General features: G+C 37.4%; 1 protein-coding gene across 4 annotated transcripts in view; it reads right to left on the bottom strand.

The window, feature by feature from the left end:
• Positions 1-28: 28 nt before the first annotated feature.
• tkfc (triokinase/FMN cyclase) overlaps positions 29-25,534 on the bottom strand; it is a 38,887-nt gene continuing 13,381 nt past the window's right edge. For all 4 annotated transcript variants that reach the window (XM_069897382.1, XM_069897384.1, XM_069897404.1 and 1 more), the window contains 13 exons: positions 25,271-25,349; positions 24,269-24,358; positions 22,066-22,100; positions 21,296-21,380; positions 18,699-18,788; positions 16,021-16,137; positions 13,909-14,028; positions 11,833-11,970; positions 8,282-8,388; positions 6,441-6,544; positions 4,101-4,134; positions 663-746; positions 29-346 (listed from right to left, as the gene is read on the bottom strand). In XM_069897382.1, the coding sequence (XP_069753483.1) occupies positions 188-346; positions 663-746; positions 4,101-4,134; positions 6,441-6,544; positions 8,282-8,388; positions 11,833-11,970; positions 13,909-14,028; positions 16,021-16,137; positions 18,699-18,788; positions 21,296-21,380; positions 22,066-22,100; positions 24,269-24,358; positions 25,271-25,349 (1,242 nt within the window). In that variant the 3' untranslated portion in view covers positions 29-187. The remainder of the gene's footprint in view (positions 347-662; positions 747-4,100; positions 4,135-6,440; positions 6,545-8,281; positions 8,389-11,832; positions 11,971-13,908; positions 14,029-16,020; positions 16,138-18,698; positions 18,789-21,295; positions 21,381-22,065; positions 22,101-24,268; positions 24,359-25,270; positions 25,350-25,534) is intronic.

Here is a 25,534-nt window from a genome sequence, read left to right on the forward strand (position 1 = left end):
GCTAATAAATAACAGAAAAACCAATATGTAAATGCACTGATTTAATGCAATTGTACAATTCAAACTTGACTGTATTGTAATATATTTATTTTGCACTGAAGCAAAGAAACTAGAAATCTCAAGCAAAAAGCTTACATTGACAAAGTCGACTTCACATCCCTAAAAAGGCTCATCATTCTTGGTCTTTTCAAGTGGACTGTTCAAGAGCTGTCAAGATGGCTTTTAAAATGGCAGCAATGGCCACAGCACCTGGGTCAGGTTGCGTGAGCTGGGCTGAAGAGATATAGCTTGCCCGTCCTGCTTTTGCATTCATATTTTTGGTGGATTCTGCAGCTGCTTCAGCTTTCTGGAAACAGAAATATAAAATGAAAAGACAATAATTCCAAAATAATCTCAAACTACTCTATTCAACTTGAAAGAAAAAAAACTTTATTCCTTAACAACTTTGATGGCAGGGATATAATCCAAATTATGATCTATCATTTTACCTCAGACTGTGTCAACAGGCCAGTCAAATGTGAAAACTGTTAATAGATCTAACACAACCTTATTTGCCTTCCTTGTATAGATTTTCCAGCTGGTGAATCTGATAATGGACAGCAACAGGAGCTCCAACTGATATTTGCTTCTCTCACATGTATTAGAGGGCAGTTGTCTCTTACCTCCACAGCCTCAGCCAAGACCTGCAGTTCATTGCCATCTGTCATGTTCCGTAATATGTCTGCAGCAGCACATAATGCGTCAAGCTAGTACAGAGGGCAAAAAGTAGCATCATTTAAAATTCATGCAAAACAAGTAAGTCAACATGTAGCCAACTCTCCAAGACTTGGTATGACCTTTTTGATCTTTTCTCTAAAATTATGAACAATTAAGTATCTGTGCAACATTTCTGTTACTTTGGCTCAGATGTTTTCAACGTTATCACCACAAAAAACCTTGTAATGCCCCTGATGCACATAATAGTAGTTGGCCTTCACCCGCAACAAATTTGTTCTACCTGCTTGGACCAGCTCAGTCTCGATTAAGATTATAGTATATCGACCTTATGTCTGCCGCACTTTACGGCTGTGAAACATTAAAATCATGAGTGCAGACTGAACAGTTTTCATTGTCTGAGGCTGATATAACTTGGCATCATCACATCGCCAAAAACTAAATACATTCTCAAGACCGATTAGCCAACTGACCACATAAGGCAATCGCACATGCTGGTATGATGTTTTTGCTTGGGTAATTTTGAACCTGATGATTACACACTGAAGGTTTAGTTCCAGAAGTAAACAAAGGAATAACTTCAGCATGGAAACCTCAGGTTTGCTTGATTGATGAAAGAAAATCCTGCAGAAAAATCAATATTGTCCCTTGATGGTTGGGACCAACACTTTATAATCATCCAGTTTTGAGCCACAGAATCTAAGTTGGTACACTAAATGTTGTAAGTCATTAGGGAATACAAAAAACTAGAAAGTAGACTGTTTCTTCTTCATTTTGTCAGATCGATGAGTACCACCCACTCTTGGCTAAGGATCTTTGGATCACCAGGTCTTGGTATCTCTGGTGTCATGAACTTTCACTTGTAAAGATGTTCATAGCCATCACTTTACAAAAATTCAGAAAATTAACAATTTATATCAATCCTGAAATCTAAAATCAGGCCTATTGATAATTAAGCTTTAATTTAAGAAACATGTTTCAATTTTAAAAGAATCTTTAATTAACTGCTTATAAATAGTACCTTTAACATAAGAAAGCATTCTAAAGTGCTTGACACGTATAATGAAAAAGAAACTGCCACTAAAAAAATGAAATTAGGAAAAACAAGTTACCTAAAGATATAAATTTTAAGAGCATCATGAAATGGAAGAGAGTCTTACAGCAGTGATTGCAGAACAGGGCCTAGATGGCTGAAAGAATTGTCATTCATACGTCAAATGATATTGGGAAATGAATGGAGGTCACGCGAGAAGAGGTTGCATTTTTGAAAGATGAGATATTTGAGAGAGTTGATCAAAGAAATAACAATTTTTAAAGCAATGTGATCTGAAAATGCACAGAGTGAGGTGCCTTCAATTGCCACCCACACTTTATAGCTTCTGAATCACCATCCCCAAGAAATAACAAGAACTAACAAATATTTGCATTAAAATATATCATTAAAAAAAATAAATCCTTTTGGTTCCTTTAGTTATGTTGAATATCACCTCAGCTATACTCTGCCTGGATTTTTGCACAAAAGGCATCAAAACCAATGCCCGAGGAAAGATTCTGCAAGAGCAGGGAGTTGAATGAGAAATGTCAGCAGGAAAGCACCCAATATCACCATGTATACTGTTGGCAGCAAGACTGAATAAATCCAGCATTTACTTTGAGGTTTTCAAATTCAATATCAAACAGGAATTATTACATTTTGAACCTTCCAGGTTTGTACAGGGAGCTCCTGCATTTCTGCTGATCTGGTGATGCAATTTTGGCCTGCAGAATTTATTAATCACTATCCAAAAATATAGGATATAGAATAACTATCACCACGGTTGCAACCTCTTCTCACTGCTCTCTTTGGGCAGAAGGGCAGAAGCCTGAAAACCAGTACATCCAAATTCAAGAACAGTTTCTTTCCCGCAGCTTCATGCTCTTGAATCTCCCCTTGCTACTCTATTTATGGACTGCTCTGACACCACAAAAGACTTGTCTGCACTATTTCAAAGTCACTTTTTGTGCTTGGATAACTGAATATTTATTATATATTTTTTTGTGTGTATTGTCTCTTTTTAATTTAATGAAGTACATTATTGTAATTTTTCAACTGACTTTGGCTTGGCTTCGCGGACGAAGATTTATGGAGGGGTAATGTCCACGTCAGCTGCAGGCTCGTTTGTGGCTGACAAGTCCGATGCGAGACAGGCAGACACGGTTGCAGCGGTTGCAAGGGAAAATTGGTTGGTTGGGGTTGGGTGTTGGGTTTTTCCTCCTTTGTCTTTTGTCAGTGAAGTGGGCTCTGCGGTCTTCCACGGAGGTGGCTGCCCGCCGAACTGTGAGGCGCCAAGATGCATGGTTTGAGGCGATATCAGCCCACTGGCGGTGGTCAATGTGGCAGGCACCAAGAGATTTCTTTAGGCAGTCTTTGTACCTCTTCTTTGGTGCACCTCTGTCTCGGTGGCCAGTGGAGAGCTTGCCATATAACACGATCTTGGGAAGGCGATGGTCCTCCATTCTGGAGATGTGACCTACCCAGCGCAGTTGGATCTTCAGCAGCGTGGATTCTATGCTGTCGGCCTCTGCCATCTCGAGTACTTCGATGTTGGTGATGAAGTCGCTCCAATGAATGTTGAGGATGGAGTGGAGACAACGCTGGTGAAAGCGTTCTAGGAGCCGTAGGTGATGCCGGTAGAGGACCCATGATTCGGAGCTGAACAGGAGTGTGGGTATGACAATGGCTCTGTATATGCTAATCTTTGTGAGGTTCAGCATGATGCTGAAACAAGCCATGGAAGACCTCAACAATGAAGACGCTGTTTACATCTGATACCGCACGGATGGCAGTCTCTTCAATCTGAGGCGCCTGCAAGCTCACACCAAGACACAAGAGCAACTTGTCCGTGAACTACTCTTTGGAGACGATGCCGCTTTAGTTGCCCATTCAGAGCCAGCTCTTCAGCGCTTGACGTCCTGTTTTGCGGAAACTGCCAAAATGTTTGGCCTGGAAGTCAGCCTGAAGAAAACTGAGGTCCTCCATCAGCCAGCTCCCCACCATGACTACCAGCCCCCCCACATCTCCATCGGGCACACAAAACTCAAAACGGTCAACCAGTTTACCTATCTCGGCTGCACAATTTCATCGGATGCAAGAATTGACAATGAGATAGACAACAGACTCGCCAAGGCAAGTAGCACCTTTGGAAGACTACACAAAAGAGTCTGGAAAAACAACCAACTGAATTTTTCAATTATTCATCTGATAACTATACCACTGGAACCAAGTAGCACAACATCCCTCAAAGATCAATGCAAGACCAATAGTCTAGATTAAATATCCTTCTAGTTCCTTGTTAAATTTGTTTCTCTTTATTTAAATCAGTTCAAGTGTAATTGGAAGAACTCACCATGGTTCTGTCTCCTAGTTCTGCACCTCCATACCTGAAATGAAATAACAATATTTGACATTTTTTGGCAAGTTTCACAGTCATATCAGCAAGCTGCAAAGAGAAATCAATACACAAAACATTTAAAATCAAGCAAAATATCTGAATAATTTAATAATCTTTGGATCAGGGTTGTTTGCTGAATACTAGGATTGAAGATGATAGTGTTATACATGTAAAGAAATTAAATTGTTTTCAGAAGAAATCTTGCTTTTCATATTTAGACCTCAAACTTCACAAGGTTTCTTTTTCATCCAAGATAAGGAGATTTAAAAAATTATAAGAAAACATTTCTGCTTTGGTAGCTAATTAAATTCTGATCTAAAATTGTGCCTAAATAGATCCAATTTAGGAAAGTGTTATTTATTCACATGCATTTACTTTTCACTAAATGCTAAATTTACCATGAAATTATACAATCAGGCACTATTTTAAAACATAAACAGTGTTTGAAAATTTTGATACATTTTATGTTATAAAAGTCTTGTTTAAAAAAGTAAACAGTGGATATCCTAAAATAAAGCATTTAACCCGAGAACTTGGATTGTATTGTGGCCATTTTCCCAACATTATGTGATCCAGTTGATTTTACCTGAAATAGATCCTGTTAGTTATTATTGCGAGGTGATATCATATCCATGAAAATTAGACCATGCATATTAGCATGTTTGACTTCTCCGCATGTATCAGTAGAATAAGATTTTTTTGTTTCTTTTTTCAGTACAAGGGATACTGACTAAAGATTGTTCAAACACCTTTCACATTCCACAGAAATGTGGTCCAACTAACATCAATTGTCGTTTCCTTTATTACATAAATACACAAAAATTGTTTACTTTTGTTTCCCCGTAAAGACACATTAACTCCGTAATTTAGCTGCTTAGATACTCATTAAATGAGTTCTGGCAGCATTTAACCACTGGGCATGTTGTAATCAAGGTCTTCAAGGAAGGAGGCCTGGATGTGTTTTCACTCAGACAAGGATAATAGCAGTAGCAGTGGTTGCTGAACTAGAAGATAAATATAATTAAAGATGTCTATTCATCTGATTTTATTCCATTTTATCCACAAGCTCATCCTATGGACTTTTATACCTGTAAAGAACAGCCCAGAAGGTGCTTTTTCTAGGTTATGGCTTCCATTACTTGGTAATTAAATATTTTATTGATTGGTGAAAACTGATCTAAACTAGAGGATACTTTGGAATCTAAGAGCTCTCTTCACTTTTCCTCAATTGTATCAACATATTCACGGACTACACTAGGTTACGATGTCCGACTGACAGATAATTCGTACTTATGAATAGACTATCTGCAGCTTCCGGTGCGTCGGCTCGAGTAAGAAGAACACCGGCCGCTATTTTAAATGGGACCACGTTGCCTTTAACTCTGTGCCTACTTCAAGAAATTGATTCCAGTAGTTTATATGTATAGAAAAGTAAAATATATACTATAGACTAAGACAAACATTTGATTAATTGATGCCAAATAAGAACCATATGTACCTGTTCCAACATGCCTACAAATTTGACTTAAAGACAGACTTAGGAACAGATCTCGTTCGTAATCTGGGGACTGTCTGTATATGCATTACTTTAAATTAATCCATATTATATTACATCTGCCTTCCATCAGACAGCATGTATTTTGTCTGACTTTGTATCCCTCTTGCACTTTTACCTGAATTGAATGCTTCCCCTGCTTCACCTAATTTAAGATACTGAATGAAAGCTAGAATTAAAAATAGCATTGAACCAATCACCTCATCTGGGCCAAGTTACAAAGAGTGGACTCCCTTCTGCCACAATCCTAATGTAATTGCATTACAAACACTTGTTTTCTACCCCTAAAAACTAATTTTGATGTAGTGTGAACATTTAAGTTTCACAATTTTCTGGTTAATGTCTAATTTGAAGAATTTTGTCAAATGGTTTAATGAATTTTAAGTACAATATATTGTCAAACTTTTCACTGTTTAATCAGGTTGCAATTTCTTCCAAAATACATGGAGGCAGCTCACACAGAACCAATTATTTGATTCATTCATGATTTGAGGTTTTTATTTACTCTGTCATTGATTAGTTTACAAGCAATTGAACTATGACTAATGGCCCTCAATTATCTCTAGATCTTTGAAATTTCAGATTTATCTACATTTCCTCAGCTTCTACATTGTTCTTCAGTGTGTAATTGCTCTCTCATAACTGTTAATACCTCACAGATGTTTTCTTTACTTGCTTTACATATTCCCCTTTCATGAAAGGTTTTCATTTTGAGCCCCAATAAGACTGCACAAACTAACCTCTTCAGTGCTCCAATCCCGGAATCCAACGCTGCTGCCCAGGAAGAGGGATTATTGTTAAGTTTTAGATTTGGTGCTGCTGCCATCAAGGAAACACTGTACAACTATAACACAAAAGTCATCACATTATGGAGATAATTCCAAAACTAAATTAAAATACTGAAAATCAGGAAAGTTTCAATTGAGAGAGTGGGACAGAATGACCAAATTCATTAAGGGAAATGGCAGTCAACTCATCAAATAATGTTACTCTTTAAAAACCACTGGAGAAAAATGAATGGATTCTCATTACCCAGAAACACTGCTCCGAGAGCATTTATCATTTATATCTGTATCCACAAAAAGGCTTACCAACTTCAGAGGCTATTCCAGACCTTATATTTGTCGATTCTCAAGAGTCCAATTTCAAGAACCCATTCTGTTCAATGGAAAGAAGTTTGCTTCCTATTGGGAGTACGGTCAGCAGAGGAATCTATAGTTCTATTCCCAAAAGATTAGCTATATTAACTGTATAAAGGCTCAAAATATCAATGCTTGATTAGGAGAATGCATTGAAAAGTATGATGGTGAACAAGCCCACAATTAGCATTTGAAGAAAATTGCATGTGGCAGAAAAAATATATTCCCTTTTAAAAAAAGGGATAAGTGATTCATCAGTGGCCAAGAGGAGAAATTAGAGGCAGTGAAAAATCCAAGGAAGAAGCACGTGAACTTGCCAGAAATACCAACAGGTCTGAAGATAGGGAGTATCTTCAAATACTAGTAGAAGAGAACTACATCATTGAAACCAAAAAAGAATAAACTGACAACAAAAAGTTTGTAAGAAACAGGAGAATTTAAAACAGGGAATAAAGGAATTACAGATAAATTAAGTAATTATTCTGAATTTGTCCGTATTCATAGTAGAAAACACACTAAAAATACCTGTATATTGGAGGATAAGCAGTCTAATAAGAATGAAGAATGGATGGAACTAAGTATTAGTTAAGTTGGAGATGTTGGTGAGCTTGATAGCTAATTCCCAAGGACATCTTCCAGAATTTTGAAAGAAATGGCTTCCGTCACAAGTGAATACTCTGATCATTATCTTCCAGAGTTTCATAGATTCTGGAACTATCCTGTAGATCGGAGGGTGACCAATCTGACTCCACGATTTAAGAAAAGAGGAAGAAAGACAATGGAACTACTGGCCTATTGTCAAATGCCAGTTTGAGATGAAATGCTCGAATCCACAATGAAGAATGTACTAACAAAGTAAAAAAAAAATGATTGAACAGGTCTAATATGGATTTATGAAAGGAAAATCATGTTGGACTAATCTGATGGAGACCTTTGAGGATGCTACTTGTAAAGGAAATAAGCAGGTCATTGGTAAGTATGGTGTATTTAGATTTTCAGATGATCCCACATGGGAAATTAGCCAACTAGGTCAAAGTGCAAAGGATTGGGAATTATAAAGGGGCACGAATTAAGAATTAGTCATCGCACAGACAAAGAACAATGGGAATAAACAAATTATATATAAATTTTCCACCTTGCAGTTCACAAGGGCAACAAACTAATGGCAGCAGTTAAGATGAAGATGTAATGTCTAGACTTCAAGATAAATAAGGCTGCAGGAAGATGACTGCAGAAAATGTGCATAATTTAGAATAAATTATTCAGAATGAATTGTACATACTTTTCATTATTATAGATCTTAAACTGACAAAGGTTTGGCTATGTTACCTGATTGAATGACTGTAAACAAATCTAATTATTCTCTCTGCTTTTAGCTTAACTGCAGGTTATTTTTGCTACTTCATCTTCTGGTTAGAAATAGAATTATCATTTAGACTTACCGCTCCTGAAGACCCACCCATTTGATCCCGAATCACTCTGCCGAGACATAAAAGGAGCTGATGACCATTGGCCGGAACTGCATTTGACTTCAGCAAGTCCTTAATGGCTGCAAGTAATAAAGGTTCTCAGATATTAAGAAATTCTCTCAAGTAGCACAATGTTTTTGTGCACTAAAAAATTAATTCAAGATACTCATACTTATGAGCTGAGGCACAGAACATCCAGAAATATGTAACAATGTCAAACCATATCCTCTGCAACCTTTGACATACGTGGTGCAAAATTTAATTCTTCATAAATGGCCATCTATTGGTGCAGAACACTCATATGGTTTCAGGATTTCACAAGATAGGTGAACAAATGAAAAGCATTCAATCTGATTTGGTTCACAATGTGGAGTTGAGAACACTGATCCTTCTCTTGCAGATCAATAAGATGTTTACCCCTCCTCAGTTCCAATTCCCATCCCCAACCACACAAATACAAGACAGTCCATCCATGAAGAAAGCCCAATCCATTGTTCATGACATCTTGAACCTCGTACTCAAAAGAGTATTGCTAAAGAGGATCATTTCATTGTGTGTTCCCATCACCTCCTCCCACCCCTGCTCCCATGCGATTTGAAGTGCAGAACAATTCTCGGCAACTGAATTAATGTCTTTTTTTTTAAATCATATGTAACACAAAAATATAAAAAAGCTTAATTTTTGTATTCTATTCAGGCATGGCAACTCGTACAGCAAGTAGACCAATAATAACAAATAAACAATGAAGAAGATAAAGTTTAAGGGAGATTATGCAGGGCAAATTCTGTACAGAAAATAGTGGGAGGCTGGAACAGCTTATCAGGGGAAGTGGTGGAAGCAAATACTGTCAAGTGCAAGCAGCAGACTTTTACTTTCATTTGCACGTCATGTTCAAACACACGAGCTAAAGAACCTGTTCCAGTTCTGTACTGTCTGTCCTATCTTCTATTTTCTTCCACAAGACAAATCTTTATCTCCTTGCATGTGACAGTGGTGTCATCTGCACATTTGTAGATAAAGTTAGCAACACATTCATAAATGTATAGGTAGTAAGGGGTTGAATGCTTTGCAGGGCACAGGTGTCAGGATTGCCACTGAGGAGATGCTGTCACCAATCTTCACTGGTTGTGGAACTATAGTGTTGAAGGTAAAGCGATACTCTATAACCAGGAATCAAACATGAATGCCCTTGTTATCCAGATGTTTCAGGGTGTAGCACAAAGACAATAGAATGGCATCTGATGTGGACCTAAGGGTGGAAAAATTGTAATGGATCAAGACTGATTGGGTGACTGGAATTAATGTTGGTTTGATCAAAAACATAATTAGATTGTCCTTTTCATTGTTATGGAGGATGTGCAATCACAAGGAAAACATCCACACAGAGGTCAGGACTGAACCCAGGTCACTGAAGATCTTCATCAGGTTGAAAGCTTTCCCTTCCACTGTCAACTACACGGTGAATTTTTATTAATGTGCCATATATTTAAGTCCAAGTCATTTATATTTTAAAATGTGTGGGATTACTGAGCCTTTTTGGCCCATAATCCTGTCACAAAAACAGTCATTTGACACATTGTTTCCTGTCAACTTCAAACTCAATCAAACACCATCCCTTGGACCCATATTTAAATTTAAATTTAGGCATACAGCACAGTAACAGGCCTTTTCGGCCCATGAGCCTGTGCTACCAAATTACACCCCACAGCATGTTTTTGAACGTTGGGAGGAAACCGGAGCATCCATGCAGACATGTGGAGAATGTACAGACGGCATGGGATTCAAATCCCGGTCCCAGTCATTGGCGCTGTAACAGTATTACGCTAACTGCTTCTCTAACGGTGCTGCACACTTTTTTAAAAAAAACTTTTTTAAAATTAAATTTAGCCTGCTATTTAAAGCATTTTTATTTTTATTGTCAAAAACCATGGTTAAAAATCCATGCAGACTACATAAAATGCAATGGTTTCATCAATGCTCCTCATTAGTTTCTGAAAAACTTCAATCAAGAAGCTCCCGTTTACAAATCCATGTTTCCAAATGAAGGTTATGCTGTTGCTCAATCAATTGCTGTAATTATCCATCACCTGTAATTGGTCTGATGATTCTCCTTTTTTAATCATTTTACAATCCACTCTCGTACCAAAATCAAAACAGGATTGTTTCTCCAAGTCTGCATTTTAAGTCAGTATGGAAGAGGCTTATGTGCCGAAACATATTGAAGTTAAGAAAGAGAAAGAGTAGGATCTTCTTAAAAACATTCTGATTGATAAGTCCCCTGGGACTAGACGAGATATACCCCAGGTTTCTACAGGAAGCCAGGGAATGATTGCTGGGGCATTAGCAATGATGCTTGTGGCAGGAGAAGGTCAGCTCTTGTTTAAGAGGTGACTTCATAAAGGTCAACAGGATTAGGGATTCATAGATAGGATGGACAGCCAACACCTTTTTCCATGAACGACAGTAGCAAATACAAGAAGATATGTATATCAGATGAGTGGAGGAACATTTAGAGGAGACACCAGGAGAATTTAAAAAAAATATATATACAGAGAGTAGTGGGTACCTGGAATGCATTGCCAGGGGTGGTGGTGGAGGCTGCTACAATAGAGACAGGATGTAAGAAAAATAGAGGCTATGAGTGTGAAGTAGGGAAGGTTTAGATCATTGAGCAAGTTTATATAGGTCAAATCAAGGGTCTGTACTGTGCTATAAAGTTCTAATTTTATTTTTATTTAATTTAAATTACCGGCACATTAACAGGCCATTTCAGCCCATGTCCATGCCACCCAATTTACACCCAATTAACCTATACCTTTCGAACAGTGGGAGGAAACGAGAGCCCCCAGGGAAAACCCACACAGACACAGGGAGAACGTACAAACTTCATACAGACAGTGCAGGAATTGAACCCTGTTCCTGATCACTAGCACCGTAAAGGCTTTGCACTAACCTCTACGCCAACCATACCGCCTTAAGTTCACCCAGGTCTGGCTATTCATCTTTTTGTAAAAGTGCTAAACTTAATGTACCCAAGCTTATCATGTTTATCCCAATCAATATTTCAGACTTGTCCTTAAATCAAACTTCAATGATGTCTCCTTTTGTGAAGATAGCTACAAAGTGTTTCTCAAGATCTATACCCACATTTTATGTCTACACACAGGTTACCATTTGGAGCAGATACAGTATTGGCTGTAGTTATTCTTCATGTAAAATAATTATCATTTTTCATTCTCATGTTAACTTAAAAAAATTATGTACTTTCCAATGTTCATATCATGTTAACTCAAATCAGCTGACAGAGACAACATGACAGCCCTTGTTGTAACTCTAAATAAGGAAATGGATGATATTATCCATAATTATCCTTCTGAATAAGTTAATGAGAGCTATCTTTCTCCTGAGAAATATCTTACTAAGTCATCTGATTAACATTGGTTAAATTTAGTTGATGGTATAAATTACTGAAGCCATTCATTCACAAGCCATTCAATTGAACAAAGTCCATTTCAGTGACTAACCACGAGCTGCCCTTGCATGTGTACTGCCACAGTCACCGTCTCCTGCTTCCCGATCCAGTTCATTCAGTTCATTTTCTATCTGAAGCAAAGTGGTGGAAATCATATCCAGGACTGAACGTACCTTATTCACAAAAGGACCTGTAAAACAGTGAAATTAAATGCTTCACTCACATTTTGGAAGTGAAAATGGAATATTACATCTTGATGGAAGACATCACAGCTACACATTGAAAATTATAATTTCCAAATTTTAAGACAACCATATTTGAGCTCAAAATCAGACATTCATGAAGATTTTTCCAAACTTTGTTTCTCTCCACAATATTTGACTGACCTGCTCAATATTTCTCCCATTTTCTCTTTTTACCAACTTCAGGATTTTGCTTCAATATAGCACATCATCTGCTACATTGTGTGTCGAATATAGCTTTGTGAGTAAATGAAAGAATGTAGGGAGAGTTGTAGTTCGAGGTCCATATCATCTGCGAGCAAGTGGAGATGGAGGTCCAGACCAATAGGAAAATGATACAGAGGTAGGTGAAAGTGCATGTACCATTGAGTAAAGCGGGGAGTCTATTGAAGAACTTGGACTGGTTGGGAGAATGGGAAAGGAAATGGCAGATGGAATATAGTCTGTGGAAATTATAGTCACACACTTTGGTTCATCGAATAAAGGCATGGACAATTTTCTAAATGGGGAGAGAATTCAGAAACCCATATCACTGTTGATGTTCAGTCAGCTGATTAATAGAGAAACAGGGTACTTCATGGACAGAAATGTTTATGCTTTTCTTTCATTGTCACAACAAGGCATCATGTAAACTAATGTAAGCATCAGTGTGCAAAGGACTTGCAAACTGTAGATTACTGGGGCAATTGTCCTCTACTCTGAAGACTGGGATAACAAAATCATTAGGGGGCACTCACATTGGGCACTTAAGGCTTGTGAATGCTGTTCACAGTTTAAAAAAACAAGTGAAAAACTATTGAAAATTGTATTGATTAGAAGTTCAAGCTTTCAATGAAGGTTGACTTCAACAAGCTTGGAATTGGGCACTCATTAGGAATGAATTTAAACATTTGCTAGCAATGGAAGGAACTTCATAATTATGGCCTCTGAAATCTGAAAAAAGCAATTGACAGGTCATTAGCATTCTTTGGCAGAACTTGCCTCAAGTATTAATTAAAAGGTATCAAAACCAATGTGCAAAGCTAATGGATGCCCAATTCCAAGCTTGTTGAAGTGAACCTTCATTGAAAGCTTGAACAAGAATGTACAGAAGTTGGAAGAACAAGTTGAGTTAAACAACTGAATCATGAGTGCCCCCTACCCCAAACCCAGTACCCAGAGATCATTCTGACCAACTGTGCGCTTGAACACCACCACACCCCACCACCTTAGCATAACTGAATGAATCATACAGGTAAGTATCAAACATGCAAACCCATATCACTGTTGATGTTCAGTCAGCTTATTAATAGAGAAACAGGGTACTTCATGGACAGAAATGTTTCTTTCGTTGTCACAACAAGGCATCATGCATAATACAAAACAAAAAACTCTAGTACATAATTAAAGAATAAATGGAATATGAACGTTTATGAAGGCATATCATCTTCTGAATTCGTATCCTTTGATCTGAAGAAGAAAATTATATAGACATCTCATGGGAAAAATCAAAGGCCTCATTATAAGTGCTGTCAATGTGTACTTGATTTTCCAGTTTAAATTCCTTCCTGAATTGTAGTAGTAGACTGATGTTCATGATTAATGCACTCATTTGTAATGTTGAATCACATGCTACAGTTTTTAAAAGTCTGAAGCAGCAAAACTGAGGGAGGAAAGGGGAGGAATAGAGGCTAATAGGCAAGAAGTCATAGGAGGATATAGGTGAAATAGTAGAAGAGGAAAGAGGTGAGAAGTGAGAGACAGGGCAAGAGAGAGATTTGGGGGAGGGGGTTAATGGAAATTGGAGGTGACTTTCAATGTTTCTTAAATTATTTCTCCCCTTAAACATTGCATTGTTTCTGCAGGATCACTTTTACACACACTAAAACAACATGAGCAGCATCTACCTGACCCAGGAGGTAAATCTGTATTCTCAGGTTCCAAATGACAGATATTCAGAGTCTTGGATCGATGTGCCAAGCTGTTTTTTGAGACATTAGGCCATCCAGGAGCTGAAGTATGTGAATCTGTAGAAACAGAACAGTGTGGAATCCTGTCATATAAATGATCTACCAAGATAAATTTCTCAATATCCAATAAATTTTAAAACTGCATGACAATCTGGTAACACAAAACTTGTCTTTAGAAAAAATGGACCCCAATTCCTTTGCAATGACATAATTAATGCAATCCCAACAGAAATAAACGATACAGACCAATGGATTTCAATGGTCTCTGCCTTGGCTATTCTTATTCATGAGTTAAATGGGGTAAGCAACTGGCAGTTATTAGTAATACAAAATCAAGATGCCAATAATGCCATGCTCCTTCCCTTACAGTTGAATTGCACTCATTCAAAATACCCATGAGGGAGCTGTGTCAGACCACACAGCTAACCACAAACTTTCCTCTACTTCCTCAGGAGTTGCAGAGGAGCTAGTGGAGTTGTTCAAGTGAACCGGTACAGACTTGAAGGGCCGACATGGCCTGTTTCCGTGCTGTAAACGGTTATATGCTTATATGGTTAACGTTAAGGAGAAACCAATGGGATAAATTATTTAGGAAGAATAAAGACTATAAATACCAAGTAATACAGTGTTTATAATCTCCTTTATCCACTCTCTCTCTCTCTTTGAACATGGGAATACTTAAGGTGGATGTGCCCAGAAGTATTGAACTGCACGTTTCACAAACATTTCTACGACTGATTCCACCTGCATTGAATTCGCCCATCGTTATTGAATGAAGATCTACCGGGACCAAAGCCTGAAGAGGGCGCACAAAATCAGTGAACAGGTGTGGACTCGAAAGGCCAACATGTCCTGCTTCCGCTCCGTAAATGGTTATATGGTTATAGCCGCCTATTATGGCTTGACCAATCAGATGTTAGGATTAATAAATGGAGAAAACTGTGGCAAGATCTAAAAAGGTAAAATGCATGAATATGAGAGCTTATTGTCACATACATAAAAACAATGTACAGATGTTCTGAAATTCATACTTGCTGCAGCTACACAGGTACTTAAGATACAGCAACTACAATAGCTATGAAATAGAAAAAAATACAAGAAATATAAAGGAGGTAAATATTCACAGTTCAAAATATATTCCCAGATTTAATGTAGTTTGAAAAGTTATTGCATCATAAAGACAAATTGAATGTCAGTATTCAGAACAGAAACTGAGAAAAAGAAATGCTGCAACAGAGCAGATAATGTAGTGGTTACTTCGGTAGAGCTACTAAAGTAATATACATACACCAGGTTAGACAGCACAAGACTGTTTTATTTAGACTTTACAGACTTCTTTTATATACCTCATGTCCTAGGCTCCACAGGACAGGGTGTGACATCATTACGAGTTTGCTGCTAATGCACGGGACTGACAGGTTTAAATTAAGCACTGAGAGTCCCATGCCTTCTGGCAGGAGACTCAGCAAACCAACGTGCCGTTACTTGACACGCAGCACTGCACGCATGTGGTCCATTAAATGGGCGAGTACCCAGCTGTCTCTCCTATGGCTCCGTGCGCCTGCTGAAGAACCGCGCTGTGCGCCCACTCGGTCCTCTACATGGCCACTACACCAATATAATAACAAGAGTTTCAGACAAGAAGATAGTACTCCAAAATCAGAAGAGATATTCCAAAGTTCTAAACGGTGTTGGAGAAACATGTACATTGGTACATTAGACTGGACACCAAAATATAAAAAATCCAAGCTGAAATCTGTGCTCCACCTCTTCAGGAACTGGACCACAGAAGTCAATTGTTCCCAGGGTTTAGACAAGTCCTTTTGAGCATTGGAGTCCTATTCCCAAAACTAACTGTAGAACAGCATCCCGAGACAACACCACTCTGGGAGAGTAGAATCTACGATCCTATGAGAAGGGTTTAGCAGAATTAACTTGCCTTAATATGATATCAACAGGACATTAAAAATCTAGTAAGGCAGTTTTGAATACAACATAAGAAGAAGAATGACCATTCCTTTCTCTCAGTGGCCACCCAAGAGTACTCACCCAGATATTGCAGTTGTTCAGCATCAACATGCATCAGAGTTAGAGAAGTTCCTCCCATTTCCAAGGCTGTCATAAAGGACCCAATATAAGCCCTTTCAATAATGATCTCCTTATTCTCTGAAATAAATATCCAGAAAAAAAAAATCTATATTATAATTCTAGAAAAATAATTGCTTAAAGAATCCATTTGATAAATTTCTCTAACTCCATTTTGACAAATCTATTTAAAATGTTTTAATAAACAAACTCTCATACCACAGAATCAAATTAGAGGAAACAGAAGTAGTAGAATGTACAGTAAGTACCTGTGGTTGGAATTTAATCCTTTAATTCTGTGGACTGAGGCTAGAGCAGGACCTTTTACTTCTTAGCACAGTATATGAATCAAAGGCAACACTAAAGGAGCATAAAGAAAGGAACATGAAAAGGAAAAAGTAGAATGTGGGAAAATTCATGATGATTTTGATCAAATCTGGTGTTATTAAAAATAATCTTAATGTGTAGGTGGAAGTAACAGATCAAGAGTGAGAGAACTGAAGCAAGAGCTGCTCCCAAGAAAGAGCATAAGTTGTAACTGAGAGGATGTGAAAGTTGGACTATCAGAAATGAGGTAATCAGAGAAAAAAAAGATAGAATGGGGAAAGGGAATAAAAAAAAGCAATGTTAGTGGATGAGTTACAAAATCTTTATATAAATTTCTATTTAAACATACAGCACAGTAACAGACTATTTTGGCCCATGACTCCGTGCCGCCCAATTACACCTGATTAACCTACAAACCCGGTACGTTTCGAATAGTGGGAGGAAATCGGGGCCCCCAGAGAAAACCCATGCAGACATGGGGAGAACGTACCAATTTCTTACAGATAGCACAGGATTCGAACCCCAGACCCGATCACTGGCGCTGCAATGGCGTTGTGCTAACCACTACGCCAACCGTACTGTCCCTTTTATTTTGATCATTCATGCAAGATCCCATAATCAATGTTCTAGCACATTTCATTTATCTTACTATTGCTTCTAGCCCCAAACACTGCAACTATTCTGTCTTCATATGGCTGGGCCATTTATTGTATCCTGTTTAAGAAACCTTCTGCTGATTAGATTTTAAATTTAATAGGTTAGTTACATTTCTAATCTCAGAATATGCTAATCTACCAATCTCTTCTGCATCACGTTCTATTTGGAGTGATAGAAACATGGGAACAATTGAAGACCATTCTATCACCATCTTATACTGTTGTTTAGTTAGATAATATCTGATTATTACCTCAATCCAATGCATTCACTCTGTGCACATCCTGAGAAGTTATAAAATCAATGCACAATAAAAATCAAGTAAACTTGGTCTACAGACAAAGGAAGAAAACTTTGAAGATTTCTATGCAAAATAACATAAGATACCTCTTCATCTGGCCATTTTAATCTCTATTGCTTTATCTAATTATTTAATATATCTCTATATGTGCATTTGGGAAGCATCCTGGGACATTTTATGGCATTAAAAGATGTATATAAATTGATGTTGATTTTATATTTCACTCAGGACCTAACTTTCAATATGATGATTGTGTTTCTAAATCTATTTAGTCAATACATCAATCTAATGATGTTGTATTCTTTCACGAGAACAACAAGGACATAAAAAAAATTTATATATAGACTGCAATTACATGCTTAAACTAATGGAAAAGAAATTTATAGCATAGAAGGAAATGCCTGGATCATTTTATTCATGCTGGCCAAGAATGAGAAAAAAATAATCTCATATTGAATTTTTTGATGCATACATCAGAATCAATCGTCTTTTGTTTAGGTTATAAAACTCATTATAGGAAAAGTGATCCTCAATCAAAAACAATAAATGGGCAAGCGCGGGACCAATTGCACACTGCTTCATTATACTGGATGTTTAGTATAACTAACTGCAGTGAATTTACAGGTGTAAGCCTTTGCATAAAATTAAAACCACAGAAGTAGCCACTTCAGCCCAAAAATTGGTAGAAATGTTATCCGCCTCTTTCCACCAATTTCCACCTTTCTGCCCAATTCCTTTCTCAGTTATGTCCTCATGTTGGTTCTGCTTAAAGAATATTGTGATATTAATTCAACAATTGCTGGTGATACCAAGTTTCACATTCCACCCATGCTGTTCTTGATTCTTAATTGAATTTGCCAATGACTGCAATATGCTTTTGACTCTCGTTTTTGACTCTCCAAGTGGAAACATCCCTTGTATCAAATCCAGCCATAATATTAAGGAGACCTATATTGCCATTTCATTACTCAAAAATAAAACCTCAATCTATTCGTTAGGAGCTTTTAAAACTAATATTGTCTTTGATAATTGTTTATCGGAACCTTCCCCAGTGCTTCCAAGTACCTTTCTATACAAAGGGGGATCAGGTTATCCAATACTTTTACCTATGGTTTATTCAAAGCATGGAATGAAAAAAAGACAGTCAATGATTCAGATTGAGACCCTGCATCAGGACTATTGAAGAGTCTTGGCCCAATACGTAAACGGTCTCTTTCCTTCCATGGGAGTTTGCCTGACCAGCTGAGTTTCTCCAGCAGTTTTTCATTTTGTGTTTCCTCTTTGATATCCAGCTTGCTAATTGTCACTCTTCTGGTTCTTAAATTTAAATCTAAAATTTAAAAAATCTTTTTAAACTTACCCAGATACTTAATTGCTGAATTGGCCATAATATTCTGCTCCAAGCAGGACAACCCTCCCAGATTGTTCACAACCAGCACAATACGATCTCCTGGAGGCATACAATAAAATGAAATTCAGTCGAAAGAAAGTATGGCAACAAGAAAACTTTAATTTGAAAGTACTAAGCACCCACATCTGAGGCGTGGATAACCCAAATGTGAGCCGCCATCTTATTATTTTAACTATTAAACAGGAATAAAATGGTAAAGCTTGTTTATATTCTCTAAACTTAATCTCAATATTTGACTTGAATGCCTTCAGAAGAGCATCACTTTGTTCTGATTATGCAATAAATATACGTTTAACCCACTATAAAATAAAATCCTAACATTGAAGAGTCATTAAAATTGCTTTATAATTCTGCCTATCAGCCTCTACCAACCAGGAAGTGACCATCTGCCTCTTCAAATATTCAACAGCACATTTTTAAGTATGCAAATATGAAGAGTATTTAGAAATGAAATGACTCTGATCTCTCCCCATTATTCCCAGGGGAAAGGAACTCTTCGGAGGCATGGATGATAATATGATAGGATTCATTCTACAGTTTTAGAGGTCAAAGCTAAACTCAGATGCATCAAGAGTGAAGGAAGCTAGAAGCATGAAAGAGGAGCTGGCCAAAGTGGAAGGAATGACAGTAAAGCAGAGATGGCAGGAGTTTCTAGGAAGAATTCAGAAGACACAGGATCATTTAATCCAAAAGAAGAATTCTAAAGGGAGGATGAAGCAATTGTGGTTGACAAGGGAGGTCAAAGACAGCATAAAAGCAAGAGAAGGAATACAACATTGCACAAATTAATGAGGAAGCTGGTGAATGGGAAGCTTTTAAAAACCAACAGAAGATGACTAAAAAAGCAACAAGAAGAGAAAACACGAGGTATGCATGCCAATAATATAAAAGGGATACAAAAAAGTTATTGTAGATACTACATGCAAAGAATAAAAGAGAGGCAAGATGAGACTTTGAACTGCTAGAAAATGATGCTGGAGAAGTAATTTAGAGGAACAAGAAATGGTGGATGAACAAGTATTTTTCATCAGTTTTCACTGTAGAAGACACCAGTGACTTGGCAGAAATTTGAGAGTCAGGGGGCAGAACTGAGTATAGTTGCTTTTACTAAGGAGAAGGTGCTGGGAAAGCTGAAAGGTCAGAATATGAACAAGTCACTTGGACCAGATGAATCCCAGGGTTCTCAAAGAGGTAGTTGAAGAGATTGTAAATACAATAGTCGTGATCTATCAAGAATAATTTGACTCAGGATTGATACCAGAAGGTAAGAAAATTGCAAAAAGGGAGAGAGGCAAAAGGCAGGAAATTACAGGCCAGTTAGCCTGATTTCTCTAAAGGAGTGAGGATGAGATACTTGTTTCCTTCAGGGGAGATCTTGCCTGACAAATCTATTGAATTGTTTAGAGGAAGCATCATTTAGAATAGATAAAGGAGAGTCAGTGGATGTTGTTTACTTGGATATTCAGAAGATCTTTGTCAAAGGTGCCACACATGAGGCTGATCAACAGGATAGAAACCAGTGGTATTACAGAAAGGTACTATCATAGATAGAAAATTGGATGACTAGCAGAAGGAAAGATGTAGGAATAAAGAAGGCCTTTACTGGCTGATTGGCAGTGCTAACTAGTGTTCTGCATGGGTCGGTGTTGAGTCTGGTACTTTTCAGGCTGCATTCAAATGATCCGGATGATGAAAGTGATGGCTTTATGCCATTTGAAGACGATACAAAGGTATGTACTACTGAGTAAAGTGGGGAGTCTATCGAAGAACTTGGACAGGTTGGGAGAATGGGAAAGGAAATGGCAGATGGAATATAGTGTGTGGAAATTATAGTCACACACTTTGGTTCATCGAATAAAGGCATAGACAATTTTCTAAATGGGGAGAGAATTCAGAAAGTGGAGATCCAAAGGGACTTGGGCTTTATAAGATGCTTGCCAGACCACATTTGGAGTATTGTGAGTAGTTTTAGACCCCATTCCAAAGGAAGGATGTGTTGTTTGAGAGGGTCCAGAGGAGGTTTACAGGAATGATCCTGGGGATAAGAGGGTTAACATATAAGGAAGGTTTGATGCCTATGATTGCTGTAGTTAAGAAGGATGGTGGGTGAGGGGAAATCTCATGAAACATTCTGAATATGAAATGGCTGGATAGAGTGGTCATGGAGAAGATGTTTTCAGCAGTGGGAGAGTCTAGAAACAGAGGGAACAGCCTCAAAATAAAAGGACATTTCTTTTGAACAAAGAAAGAATTTCTTTAGTTAAAGGGTGGTGAATCTGTGGAACTCATTGTCACAAATGGAGGTGAAGGTCAAGTCATTTGGGTTTATTTAAAGCAGAGCTTGATAAATTCTTAATCAGTAGGGATGTTAAAGATTATGGGGAGAAGGCAGGACAATGGGATTGAGAGTGAAAAATAAAATAAGCCAGATGTGGCAAATTTTATTTGGGTTCAGATGATACTCCTTGGTGAATGCCACATTTTTCAGTTGTGATGAACATGAGAAAAATCCTTGACAAATGCAGAATAATTGAAGGAATACTTACCTGCTTGCAAACTCAGATGAGACTCATTTGAAGGACATAGCATATGATCGATTATCTTTTGTGTGACTTCATCAGCTGACATCATCTGCAGGAACAGATAACAAGTGATTATTCTAACAATCTGAGGATTCGAATGAGGAGTCGCAACAATGCAGACACAAAATGATGGTAGCTCAACGAAAGAGCAGATGAGGAATAATGATAACATGAAAATGACAACCTTATTTGCATTGAGCAACACCCCTCAAATAACATTGCAATAATATTAATTTATATTTCTGCATTGTGGATCTCAGTTAAAAGACTCACCTTGGTCATCCAATCTTCAGCAATAAGCTGTTGAGGGGGGCATTAGTTGAACATATTATCTCAAGGATGTGTTTTTTGACAGTGCAGAACTCCCTTGGCACTGAACTAAAGCACCACTTTGATTTTGTCCTTGTGCTTCTAAAGCATTTTGATTCCACAACTTTCTGTTTCAATGTGCTCGCACTGTATATCCACAGTCCTACGGATTAAGTCGTCTTAAGATTTCAAAAAACTTTTCTCACAGCATGATACTAATCAACAAAGAAAGGAACATGGGGAAATTCACAGCAGCTGCTTCTCTCCACCTGCTTAGTATTTGGATGAGATGCTCTTACATAATGCAGGTAGTACAATGAAGTTTTGTCCCTGTTGTAATAAGTTAGCAAAGATTACAGTGACCATTTTACCATTTATTTCCTCTTATTTACACTGAAATGATTTTCAATGTTTAAAGCTCTTACCTTTATCCGCTCAATACCAGCTTCTCCATGAATACCTAAACAAAGAACGAACCTGGTCAGAATAACACAATTGTTACTATTCTAACATTTCTATTCTCAATAGAACAGTGATTGTTTTCAGGCAGGATTACATTATGTTATTCATCTTCTAATATCTAATTCATTCTTTATTTGCCTGCATAGTGAGTGCATTGTTAAAGCATAAGGGCAGACTCTTAGCCAACTCCCATTTTGCTCCTCTATCGGCATCAGTGCATTTTTCAGTGAGAGTAAAATTGGATCAAAGTTGATCTTTTTTCTATTATTGAGTCCAAATGTAGAGACAAATGGAAAATCTCCGGTCCTGCTCAACATAGAAATCCATTCATTTTCTAATCAATGAAACGCAACACAAAATTTTGTTCTATGTTATTTTTTATTTAATTTAGACAAACAGCACAGTAGCAGGCCCACGAGTCCATGCCACCCAATTAACCTACAATCCCGGTACGTTTCAAACGTGGAGAGGAAACTGGAGCCCAAATGAAAAGCCCACGCAGACACGGGGAGAACATACAAACTCCTTGCAGAGAGTGCGGGACTCAAACCCTGGTCCTGATCACTGGCACTGTAAAGTTATTGCACTAACCACTACGCCAGCCATGCTGCGTTGATTCACTCGACTAAGAAAGTCGCTGATTGTCAGTGGGAAGCAACCTAAACACACCATCTGACTCATTCTTATTGTAATTGAATCTATAAATCTCAGAGTAGAAATTTGTAGCAGATGCCTCAAATAAGCAATTGGATTGGTTGCCCATTAAGCAATAGCTAATATTTAATTTTCATTACTGCCCCCAACAAATGTCCTTTCCTTGAGTATTTCCACTTAATAATTAGTCCAGATAGGCAAGAGAACAGGTTATAATTATCAAAGCCTCACTTAATTTTCCTGATCATAGTTTTATACAATCTATCTTATTTATCAATTCATGATTAATAGTTTTGATATGAACCATGCTTTCCCCATGCTATTCTGCAGAAGGTAACAGCATGAAGGGGCAAGGTAGATTACTGAAAGTGAAAACTGATGTGTACTTTCAGAAAGCCTTCAATAAAGTGCCACCCAAAAGATTTTGAAACAAAATTAGATCTTGTGTTGGCATAGAGGTTAATATATCTACATAAATTGAGGATTAATGAATGGACAGATGACAAGAATAAATATAAAGGTATCAATCTTGTGTTGGGGGATTCTGAACAGCAACATGTTACACATGCAATGGTGCTGGGCCCCTAGCTATTCAGATTTGGAAAAGTGGATTAAGGTTAATATTTCCAAATGCTTTGATAATACAAACTTCAGCAGCTATCTGAGCTGTAAAAAAGATGGAGGAAGATGGCAAGAGTTTACAAAGAGGACAAGTGAATGAGAAAGGACATGGCAGATGGAATTTGTGGAAGAATGGAAGATGGTCTTTTATGCTGAACAAGAAGGAAAACAATAGATGTTGGTGCTTAGACACAGTTTTCCTTGGGAAAGCTAACTGAAGCAAGCAATTATGAAGGCAAATGGTATCTTGACCTTTATGTAACAGAAATTGAATGCAAAAGAGACTTCTGTCTCTATGGACAGAAGGAATGTTATGAAATTGGAAACTGAATTGTGCACAGGTCTAGTCTCTCTACCGTTGGAAGAATAGTTTCTGGGAGTTATAGTTCTGATGTTTGAGGAGATATTAAGCAGTTTAGCCCTTTTCTCTCATTAGTTAAGAAGAACAAGAAGCTTTAGAAGCTTGAGAGGAAATATAATGTTTAAGTTTCAATGGTTGGGGCATCTAGAACCAGAAGTCACAATTATAAAATAAGAAACTGGTCATTCAGGAGAGAGGAGAAATTTCTTCACTTGAGAGGACCATGGACACCTAGTCTTTGTGTATATTAAAAAATAATAAATTAATAGTATTCAGAGAATCAATTGATATTGTATTAAAGCACAAATGTGGGTCTGAGGTGAAAGATAATCTTTGATCTAATAGAATTGTCAAGCAGTATCAAGCAAGGTATGGTCTATTTTTTTAAAAAAACGCATTCATTACCTGGGTCCTTATGTTTAATGAAGATATCTTGTGTAATCACCTTGAGTTAAGTTTACTGTATATCTATATACTGTATACATGAATATCTAGTAACACAAAAATTTGTTCTTTGAAACACCTCTTACCCAATCCTAATTCCAGTTCATCTGCTTCCAAGTGGAAGGTTGGCCCAGATCCAGGGACACTACATGGAGATGAACAGATTCCCATTGTACCTGAGAAGAAGAATATCGAGAAAATAATAAATGTGGTCAAGAGAATATGGACATTATTCTGCTTCCATGGGATCCGTATCATATGGACATATATTCAAGCCAAAGTTAAGCAATCAACACTCTTAGTCCCTAAAGCTTTTCAAAAGTAAGACAAATTGAGGTATTGAGGATTAAGAGGAAAGGGCAGAATGATAGATTTTAAACCAAAAATTGGATTGGTCATTATGTTATTATAGAATAGATACAAATATCTTCATGGCCTACTCCAGCTCCTGAATTGTTGAATTGATCTGTCTCTAATATGATGTAATCAGGTATAAGATAATCAAACAGACCATCACAAGGCTGAGAGTGCACAAGTTGTAAAACCTCGTTTACTAGGGGGCTCGATTTTGTCCTGGATGAATAGCATCTTGGCAGCTATTTGTCTGTGGTCTACCGTTCCACATTAACCATCCCTGAATGGCATCTGGATGCAAAGTCAGGACCCTAACATTTGAAAAATAAGGGATAAATAGCAAACTTTTTATTTCCAAAAGATTACATTACAGGCTAATTAATTCTGTCTTCATTAGCTCGATGCCCATCGTTTCAAGCAAGCTTACCTCCACTCACTTTAGGAGGCAAAACAATATATTAAATCTGATAGTTCTATTCTGCAAAAATGGATAATCTCACCAATCTGCCTGGCCATTTCCTTTTGTGGACCTCAAACTTCAGCAATCGATCAGAGATGCTTTCTAAACTGTACATTTTTACTTCAAACACAAAGAATTGCAAATGCAGCTAAATTCTGAAATAAAACTAGAAAATGCTGAAAATATTCAGAAGCATCTGCAGAGATGTCATTTAGAGGAAAGGAGATCGACCTGAAATGTTAACCATTTCTACAACCTACTTAGTTTCACTTACCCAGTTTACTTAAAGTGATGTTCAGTTTCTCCACAATTTCATCCAGTGACTTTCCCAACTCAGACATGGCCCCAGCTATCTGTCAACAGCAAAGATATTTCAATTTTAAAAAAGTCACCATGGACTTGAATCTAAACGCCTAACCATTTTCTTTTTATTTTCTGAAAAATTGGTTCCTACTGGAGAGAACCCTCTCTGTCAATATCCATCAATATTTCTCTGATATTGTTATTTTTAATGTATAATTATGGGCAATCACAAAAG

Source organism: Narcine bancroftii, chromosome 1 (assembly GCF_036971445.1).
Source record: "Narcine bancroftii isolate sNarBan1 chromosome 1, sNarBan1.hap1, whole genome shotgun sequence".
NCBI classification, from domain to species: domain Eukaryota; kingdom Metazoa; phylum Chordata; class Chondrichthyes; order Torpediniformes; family Narcinidae; genus Narcine; species Narcine bancroftii.